The sequence below is a fragment of the Rhagoletis pomonella genome, unplaced genomic scaffold (genome assembly GCF_013731165.1).
Source record: "Rhagoletis pomonella isolate Grant_MI unplaced genomic scaffold, Rhpom_1.0 Rhpom_scaffold_00001, whole genome shotgun sequence".
Lineage (NCBI taxonomy): Eukaryota > Metazoa > Arthropoda > Insecta > Diptera > Tephritidae > Rhagoletis > Rhagoletis pomonella.
In genome coordinates this window covers 50,663,687-50,674,517 of record NW_023458555.1, presented here as the reverse complement: position 1 = coordinate 50,674,517, position 10,831 = coordinate 50,663,687, and the positions used below count along the sequence as shown (strand labels likewise).

General features: G+C 34.3%; 1 protein-coding gene across 5 annotated transcripts in view; it reads left to right on the top strand.

Annotated features, from left to right (window-relative positions):
- Positions 1 to 5,475: 5,475 nt before the first annotated feature.
- Positions 5,476 to 10,831, top strand: part of LOC118746026 (protein Malvolio) — a 48,407-nt gene continuing 43,051 nt past the window's right edge. For 2 of the 5 annotated variants that reach the window (XM_036479758.1, XM_036479750.1), the window contains exons 1-2: positions 5,476 to 5,548; positions 5,989 to 6,190. In XM_036479758.1, the coding sequence (XP_036335651.1) occupies positions 5,990 to 6,190 (201 nt within the window). In that variant the 5' untranslated portion in view covers positions 5,476 to 5,548; position 5,989. The remainder of the gene's footprint in view (positions 5,549 to 5,988; positions 6,191 to 10,831) is intronic. The other 3 variants (XM_036479779.1, XM_036479772.1, XM_036479765.1) reach the window with 2 other exon arrangements.

Here is a 10,831-nt window from a genome sequence, read left to right as displayed (position 1 = left end):
TGCTCCAAAAATAATAAAACAGATAACTTTAATACACATATAAATTCAAGCCAGTATTTTTGCTTAAATTGCTTAACATGGACAATTTTTATGCAATTTCATTAGGTGAGGTACCAAGTTGTTCGAAATTAAATGTTCTTTTAGATAAATACTACATATGTACATGCTTGGCAACTTTCATAGAAATTTTTGAAATCAACGATGGTCAAAGTTGAAAAAAAAGAAAAATAGGGGCTTATTAAAATTCAAGCGATGAAAACTTCCAACAAGCTAAGTCTAAAAATATATTAGTGCAATTCATTAAAACGCGAAAATGCCTCGTAACCATGTAAACCTCGTAAACTAACTTAACTTTGTATAGGAAATCGGTTTATTTACGAGGTTTACGCAGTTACGAGGCATTTACGCGTATTTATGCATAAAGTACGAATATTTTTAAATAAAAAAAGTAGGGTTCAGAAATTATACGGAACCTATTTTCATGTTGTACTCGACCATAGCTACAACCGAGAAACAATACAATATTTTTTCATAAATAGTTTGTAAGTGATGCAGTGAGCTGTATGCTTATAGGGGTGACCTTATGGATAAGTGTCGGATTTTTATTTTTATTTTCAAATTAATTGTAGTTACTTTTTTTATAAAAAATATAGTTCATTCTATGACAAAAACCATGTAAATCCAACTTTCAAATTTTGTAAAAATTTTAAAAGAAAATCAAAGTTATTCAGAATAAAAAGTGTGGAATTTTGATGAAAACGTACTAGCGCAAAAGCGAATGCACAAGTTGTCCCTTCTTATTATTTGCGTTCTTTGATGAAACTTTGTTGATTTGCTTTTAATTTGTGTACAAAGTTTTAAACTTGGATTAACAAGGTTTTTGTTATGGAATGATTTATATTATTTATAAAAAAAATGAATAAAACTAATTTGAAAATAAAAACAAAAATAAAAATCCGAAACTTATCCTTATTGGGGGACCTATACACTCATATGACTGAAAAAATTATAACCAATACTGTTCCTTGGTAATGTACCACAAATATTAACTGATAATTATTTTGTATTCTTACTAAATAACTTAAATATATACGTTTTCTATACCTGCAACTTTATTGGCTTTTTATTTGATTTTGACATACAATGTTTTAAACCATGATAAGACGTAATCATACGACCTTTTACAACAAAAAAGAGAATATGAAAACAATTCAAGTAAGTACTCGATACTTTGCCGATACTGAGTAGGAATCGATACTTTCAGTCTTTTAAGTACAAGTACTGATTAGAGTGATATCTTTGTGGTATCGATTGAACCCTACCTACAGTTTTACGCCGACTCCGAACGGCGATTGTATTTTTATGAGAAGATGTTTTTCATTGCAGAAATACACTCGGAGGTTTGCCATTGCCTGCCTAGGGACGACCGCTGTTAACAAAAAACCTTTTTTCTATATTTTTTGCGATGTTGCTTTGACCAGGCTTTGAACCCAGGTGCTGATGAGTGAAAGCGCGCACTGCTTACCACTACCCCACAGCGGCCAGCGGTGATTAGGCTATAATCATCTAATTAAAGGCAACATCAAATGTTTATATCTTAGCAGAAAAAAGTTAACATCCATAAAATCCATTTCCCGCGCGTAACTCGGAAAGAACAGGAATTTCCAGGAGACACGTTTAAAGTTTTATTTTTTTTTTACAAAATGCAGAAAAAAAAGAGATGCTTATGGTTTTTTTATGCGAAAACTACACAAGATTTTATAAGACAAAATTTTCCACAATATGAAGCATACTTTTTTTTTTTAATTTAATTTTTTGAGTTATGACAGTCTTTCAGTAAATAAGCGATATGTACCAGTATGAATTTCATATATATATTTAACATGTAGTTATTTTTATAATTTTATCCCTGTTGGCTACATATTAGCGAAAGCTCTTTAGAGATTATAATATTGGGCATGTAATCATAAAAAAGATTATCCGATTCGAAAGCAGTTGTTTGTTTATAATTGACTTATATTATAATGAATTATTCTACGTTTAGAAACTATGACAGCAATCGACTGAGATATTTTAAATTGTATAGCCTTAATTCTAGAAAGAGCGAAACACAACAATACAATGTTTTTTCGAAAAATGCCAATGGGGTTGCCAGAAAAGGTTTCATATTCATATATACATACAGGGGATGCCAAGACATTGACCAACATTTTTCATCTTGCGCACGGATTTTTTTTTCAGAACATAATGAACCAAATTTTTGCTATTAGAAATAGAAGCATTAAAAAGCGGATTTTCGGCCTACCCAAAATTTTTCTAAAAATTCAGATATAAAATTTAGAAACAAATAGTAATGAATGAAAATACAAAAACATTTTTACTCTACTCCATAAAGAAATATCGATTTTTTTTTTAAATTTTTTCGCAATTTACTCAACATTTGAACGGTGTACGAGTCAAACGGACCTCAGATTCGGTTGAAATACATGTTGGTAGGTGGGTATGGTTAACAGAACACACCCTGCTGGTTTATTATTGCACTTAAAATGTGTACGCAAGAGCAGCAAAGCATTCACAGCAGAGTCTTCTAATCTTGACCTGAAGTAATTACATACAAAACCCTGTTGACGAAAAATTTTTTTCGGCCTCAACACTTTTAGGCTGTACGGTCAAAAGTTAGTCATAAGCCACTTGAAGTTAATGACTCCTATCTCCGCCATTTCAAAATATTTGAACTTCTTTTACCAGCACGTCGAATAAATTATAAGTTTTTCGATTTGAGAAAGTTGGAGTACATTGGTTTAAAAAATTATGTAACTTTTCCTTAACACTTTCTGTTTAATTTATATTAGCGACGCTATACGTATGTACATTCATTAAATATTTTCAAAAAAGGCCCAGGCTACAATTTAAAAGTACAGTTTCAAGCTTTTTGTTAATTGTAGTCAAACCGGCATTTTACTAAAATCATAATCTTAAACAAGTTCTTACTACCAATTCAATATTTCAAAATTTTTCGCGATCTCGGGATTAATGCAAGCAAGGGATTGGCATCCCTAGAACATACATACATATGTATGTATTTATAACCCTTTCATATTTGCATACATATAAAATAATAGCCCTTTTAATTGTATGTATACTTTGATTTATTAAGAGGTAAAATTTATTTTTTTAATTTTTTATTTTTTTATTTTTGTGACTTTTTTCTAAAAGTTAATATTAAAGTTAAGGGTGTCATTTATTTATCAAATCCAAATAAAATAAAGCAAGGAATAGGTCAGTCTTAAGTCACCGAAAGCGTTCTGATATTCTCGTCTACTACATCGGCTAAAGAGTTAATGACTTTTATTGTTTTTGAACTCCCAGGTGTCATTGCAGTAAATTTATCGTCGTATCGATCAGTTTACCTGTTTAGCATCCGAATTTCGCAGTAAATTTCCACTGACTTGAAGTAAAAATTCAAAAAGATTATCAACATCTTAGCCCGAACACAATGAAAACGACGAGCTACAAACCACAGCTGTCAAATTATTTTAACACGTACTCTTATGTAGATAATTATTTTGGCGACGACCGGGCTACGCGACGGCTGTGGTTGTGGCCAGATTAGATTTATTTCTATTTTTCTGGCGACAGATAAGGTTATTCCTCTTCTTTTATGTCAAACTTATACAAATTCATGATGTCGCTGCCGAGTTCAAAGAAATCATGTCGCCATCGACAAAGCGTTTAGATAATGAAGATAACAAATTGGAAGCTGTGGTCTGTAGCTCGTCGTTTTCAATGTGTTCAGAACTTCTTTCAACCCTCTTTCGATTCCATGGCTTTGCTTTCAGGTTCATTAACTTACATTGCGCCGTACGGCTGCAATGACAACCGCTCCGAGCAATTTCATCAAGCGAAGATAGTTGCAAGATCGCATTTAGGGTGTGTGAAGGCGTGAGGCAAAGGTGCGCTTACACAATTTTTCGCTCTTTGTATGCATACTTAACCCCGTCCTTCATTTAACCATCTGAAAAGTAAATTCGTATAACATACAGGTAGGGCCAACGCAGCCCAGAAGTATAAGGTTTCTAAATATTTAGACTGCAGCGCCATCTATTGGGCCCATTTTTTGCAAAATCATTGGTTATCATCAGAAGAATAGACCTTATGAATTTCAACCATTACCTTCAGCGCCACCTAGCAGGTCCACTTTTCATAACACACGTCATTTAGGCACCCATGCTAAAAAAAAATTAACAGTAAAAAATCTGCAATGACGCTTCTTAAGTAAACTTGAATTCAAGCGGGAGCTGCGCTAATTATTTCAATTAAATGAAAAAGCTTACAACGCAAAGCAAATACAAAACAAAAGATTGTGTGAGTAATAAAGCAACGTAATAAAGATATTGCCGGCAAGAATTAAAAAAACAATACTTTAACAAAAAAGTTACAATAAACAACGCACATTAGGATGCCTCACGAAAAAAGTTGCTACTTCCCTATAAATGACAAAATTAGGTAATTTGTTTTATTGAAATCCTCTTCCATTAAAGCTATTAGATAATAGATGAATGTAAACTTCAGAGATAACATTTCTATAAAATCTTTCGCCATATTCAAATAATAACATTTTTGTTGTGATTGTTGGCAGCCTTCAAATGCTGTTTTAATATAAACTTTAATAGCTCAGCCATCTTTGAATCGATTTTACTCTTTAAGGTGCCATAGAAAAATGTATTTCCCTCCACCTTAAGTTTTGTCTCTCTTTGAAACATCTTGTTTATTTTTGATCTGGAAAATGTTTGCGCTCTTTTCTTGAAAGTAAACATACGTTATAGACGAAGACAAAGATAAAGGCACATTTAATAAAGATAATGATAAATATAAGGTTGAGAATAAAAACAAAGAAAAAAGATAAACATAAAAATAAAGAAATGGATAGAGACAAAGATAGAAATATAGAGAGGGATATAGATTAAGAGAAGAAGATAAAGATAAAACTGAAGATTAAGATAAGTTTTCATTTAAAGTTGCCCACCTCGCTTCACCTTAACTCACCTATCTTCAACTCACTTCACTTCAACTCACCATAACTCAACTCACCTGAACTGAACTCAACTCATCTCAGTTCAATTCAATTCAACTCACCTTATCTTAGCTCAGCGGAGCAAATCACAAATAAATTTTATTTATGAAACGATCAGCGAATAAAATCACAAATAAAATTAATTTCGAGATTTCTGAGTTGATCAATTTAAAATTACTCAACCTATGAAAAAAAACGCGATTTATTAGACAGCGCACTCTAATGTGTATAAGCATATATGTAAGTATTCACATGATTTAAGTTAATTGGCAGTAGATGCAAGAGATTGTTTTTTCAGAGTGATTTATTAAGCACTTACTTGCAAATATATATGTTTGTATGTAAGAAAATAATTTCATACACATATTCTAAAAATAATAACTTTTGCAAGCGTACTTTGAGCTGTGCTGGACTGGAGTTTGTAATTTTTCGGTTATATTTTATCTGTGAACATTATATTGAGTGACGAACAATGTAAGTTTGCGAAATAATATTTATATATTTACCTATTTAAGTATGCCTATATGTGTATACATAAATGCATACATATAAGCCCTGTTGCAGAAAACTTTACATGAACGCCCCATTTCCGAATTTGTTTGAATAATGTCCTATCTCAGAATTTGATTGAAGAATGTCCTATCTCAGTTGCCGATTAAAAAAGGCACAATCTTAACACACACATTTTCAATATATTTTCAGACGAGTTAGGACGTTTTTCAACCAAATTCTGAGGTAGGGCGTTATTGAAAAGTTTTCTGAGACGTTTTCGAACCGAGATAGGTCGATATTCCACTCAGCCGTCAGTGCATACTTATCGTAGTACATATTTCAATAACAATTTATTACATATGCATAATTCAATATTCAGTAATTACGACTAATGAACACATTATTCCATTTTTTCTATTTAGCATGGATTCAAATGGCACATTTTCCAGAAATGATGATCAGAACGGTGAGCCTATGGCTAGTTCATCTACTACACCGCCGCAAAATAGCACAACGCGACGCGCGCAACCTTTCGTTATACCAAATGAGGGCACTTATCTAAAACCTGCAGCGAAACAGGCCTACTTCAGTGATGAAAAGGTGCTCATTCCACAAGTAGATGAGGTAAGCATGGAGTCCATTTTTAACCACAACTAGTTTGAATATTTTTTTTCGAAGTGTATATGGGCAATTTCAATTAGTTGGAACTTTCGCATAACTCGCCAGTTTTTATTCGGACACATAATTTTCGCTAGTTTATTAACAAAAATCAGGTTACATATGTTGTGTAGATTATGTAAAGGCAAAAAAAAGGACCTCCGTACATATATTTGTGAAAATTTTCCAATTTTATTTCTGAATTATATGCATATTTGGCTAAATATGCATATAATTCAGAAATAAAATTGGAAAATTTTCACAAATACAAGTAATTTTTAGCAAAAAAAGCCGACTTCAGTTCTCATATAAAAAAAAAATATATATATCACATGATCCACTGATCGGATCTTAACCAGATTAGTATGGGACCACCTATGAGAGACTACCTTTCCGATGCAAAAACAATTACCGAAATTGGTTGACGTGGTCCAAAGTTATGCGTAAACATACATAAAAAAAAAATATTCCGACGACCTGATAACCTCCTTCTTTTTTGGAAGTCGGTTAAATAGAGTAACTCTCCTATCATTTTTATTTTTAGTTTCATGTTGCAAAATTTGGTGCGTTGATTGCTCATGTTTGAGTTCATAATTAACTGGTAGTATTTGGAGAGGAGAATCGAATTTAGCCCGTTAGAAGTATGTGCTTGTAATAGAAAAGAAGTTATGAAGAGTCAAAGTGGCTACTTTTTTTAAATTCTGACACTCGCGGTTTTTATAGTATACTGTAGCTGGTGCGTACCTAAAACTGTTATCGGACAACTTTTATAGTTTTCTGAAGCATAAAAGGAATCAATCTAGATGTGGTAGGCTTATGTGCTCTCATTAGAAGACAGCTAAAAAAAACAACTTCTTGAAAATGCATATTTTTTTTTTTATCAGCACAGCATCTGCAATTGGAAAATTTAGCTAAATAAGCCAGAAATACAATAACGTAGTGGCACTGGCAGCAGAAGTTTTTCGAAATCAGCTGTTTTTTTAGAAAGTGTGGATTCCAATGAAGCGACTCACAATACAGCAGTGACAGCTGGCAGTACTGCTCAGTTTAGCCCAGATTCTAAATTCACTGCCACTGCCTTCATCGCAGCAAACTTCGCATGTTATTCGACATAAATGCAACGCAGCCAACTTCTGTTGATGTCACTGAAGCCTAAAAGACAACAACAAAAATGTAAACAAACAAAAGGGAATGTCAAAAAAAGCAGTCACTGAAAACACCGTATTGTGTTTGCTGCGGCAGTGACTGCCAATATCAGCAGTAACAGCTGATTTTAAAAACTGTCACTGCCACTGCCACTACGCTATTGTATTTTCGGCTATACGTGTGTGCTCCATTGTACAATATACTATTGAACTATGATCCTCGTGCTTCACTGTTTTATTTGTTCTTTTAAAAGTTAATAATAATATAATAATAGATTGGCGCTACATATGTTAGTGTTTGGCCGAGCTTCTCCTCCGATTTGAAGTTGTCACACAAAGCGGAGGGACCTACAGTTTTACGCCGACTCCGAACGGCGATTGTGTTTTTATGAGAAGCTGTTTTCGGAATAAGAAGAGAGAGGCCGAAATACGTGAGTGAGAATAGTTTGAAATGCTGGCCGACAGGAAGACGCCAGAAAGCTTTAGACTTACAGCTCACTAACCCAGGCATAAGAGTATTCGCGCCCCGGCATTAACGTCACTGTGGTCAATTGGCACCCTGAAATTGTGCATATGGAAACTGTGCATACGAAATAATGCATATGAAAAAAACCGAAATAATGCATACGAAAAAAACCGAAATAATGCATATATGCACAGTTTCGGTTGAAAACCGAAATAATGAATATGAAAAAAACCGAAATAATGCATATATGCACAGTTTCGGTTGAAAACCGAAATAATGCATATGAAAAACCCGAAATAATGCATACATGCACACTTTCGTTTGAAAACCGAAATAACGCATATGAGAAAAACGAAGTAATGCATACATGCACAGTTTCGGTTCAAAACCGAAATAATGCATATGACAAAAACCGAAGTAATGCATACATGCACAGTTTCGACTCAAAACCGAAGTAATGCATATGACAAAAACCGAAATAGTGCATACATGAAAACGAACTTCTCTCTGAGTAGGCGGCCTTCGGCCGCGCTTAGGGATTATAACCCTTACTAAGTAGAATTCTCCTTTCTGTGGTGCCGGAAAAGGGGGCCGGAAGTACTTTTGCGTAGAACTTCTTTCTGCGTAGGAGGCCTTCGGCCGCGCTTAGGGATTATAACCCTTACTAAGTAGAACTCTCCTTTCTGTGTTGCCGGAAAAGGGGACCGGAAGTATTTTTGCGCAGAACTTCTTTCTGCGTAGGCGGCCTTCGGCCGCACTTAGGGATTATAACCCTTACTAAGTAGAATTCTCCTTTCTGTGTTGCCGGAAAAGGGGCCGGAAGTATTTTTGCGCAGACCTTCTCTCTGCGTAGGCGGCCTTCGGCCGCGCTTAGGGATTATAACCCTTACTAAGTAGAATTCTCTTTTCTGTGTTGCCGGAAAAGGGGGGCCGGAAGTACTTTTGCGCAGAACTTCTTTCTGCGTAGGCGGCCTTCGGCCGCGCTTAGGGATTATAACCCTTACTAAGTAGAATTCTCCTTTCTGTATTGCCGGAAAAGAAGGGCGGACGTATTTTTGCGCAGAACTTTTCTCTGCGTAGGCGGCTTTCAGCCGCGCTTAGGGATTAAAACCCTTACTAAGTAGAAGTAAATAATTCATATTAGAAAAAAACGAAATTATCCATATGCACACTTTCGCTAGAAAACCGAAATAATGCATATAACAAAAACCGAAATAATGCATGCATGCACAGTTTCGGTTGAAAACCGAAATAATGCATATGAAAAACCCGAAGTAATGCATACATGCACAGTTTCGGTTGAAACCGAAATAATGTCTAAATGCACAGTTTCCATATGCGCAATTTCGGTGCCCCTGGTCAATTATATTTACGAAAAGGTATAAATCTTCGTTTATTTGGGAACCAGTATTAACACCGATAATAATGTCAGCATCGAAATTCAATGCAGAATCACTCTTGCCAACAAATGCTGCTTTGGACTGAGTATGGGATTAAGGAGTAAAGTCCTCTCTCGATGTACGAAAGGCACACTCTATAAGTCACTCATTATGCTCAAACTGGCCCTTGGAGTGTTCGAAAGAAAGATTCTGCAAGAGATTTACGGGCCTTTGCGCGTTGGCGACGGCGAATACCATTGACACTAGAAGGAGCTTTACACTAATATAGACATAGTCTAGCGAATTACCATAGAGCGGCTGTGCTGGCTCGGTCATGTCGTACAAATGGACATAAGCGCTTCAGCTCTGAAAATTTTCAACTCGAACCCGCTGATGATAGTATAGGGAGAAGAAGGGAAGTGACGAAGGACTTGGCAAGTGATTGAGCAGTTGGCTAGCTTTATTGGAATCTGTCAAAATCGCTTAGACAGTTACGAAGAAGAACGAGTTTACTCTGAATGCGGACACTTGAGTACTACTGCCTTTCGATATTAGCTGCGTAGTAGCTAAATAAATTATGAAAATAAAAATGTCTTAATTTTTGTTTACTATTTCTATCCAATAAGTGTTTATTCCGTCCAATGCCATATCGAATATTCGTCAGTGTTTCATTTGTGGTTGGGGAGCCAATATTGTTAAATAGAAACCGCAGAACAATTCGATGATTCTGTCAAGTGATGCTTACATTCGTATACCTACACCCCGTGCCATAATTATAACCACACCATATATTGACAAGTTTTAACAATTTATCTGTTTGTTATTTAATTTTAGTTATTTTTTATTAAAAACATAGTTTATTTTTTAACAAAGACCGAATACATCCAAGTTTCAAACTATGTGTAACATTTAGAAAAATTCAGTAAACTTTTGTAAAAATTGATTGCACTTTATTGTATTAAAATTGAATGGGCTACAAAACTGCATGCTCAGAATCTTTCTGAGAAACCTAATTAAAAAGCTCGACATTTTTACGAAAGTTTGCTGTTTTTTTTTAATATTGCACAAATATTGAAACGTTGATTTATTCGGTCCATGTTAAAGAATAAACTATATTTTTATAAAAAATAACTAAAATCAATAACAAAAAATTAAGTTGTTAAATCTTGTCAATGTGTAGTGCGTTTATAATTATGACACGGGGTGTATTACATGTATGTTTGTTTATACATATATGATACAATGAGGTGCATGTAATTTGTCCGCATGTTAAGTTCAAAAACTTGAACTTGAGAGTGAAAAGCAACGTGTATTGGGAATTGATATCTATGCAAATACATAGTACATACATATACATATGCACATACAATATTGCCAATACCGCACGTGCATTTATTTCTGTAAGTATGTACATTTAAAATTTTTTTATTGGTTGACACAGTTTCCACAAAGTAATTGAGCATATTAAGGGTTTTACGAAAATCTATAGATTTGAAATATCATTTCAGGCTGAATATGACTCACACTACCACGTAGTACGTACTGGCGTAAGATTGTATGCAATTTATATTTAATTGATATTACTGCAATGCAAACAATACCGCCTAAAGATTTTTAT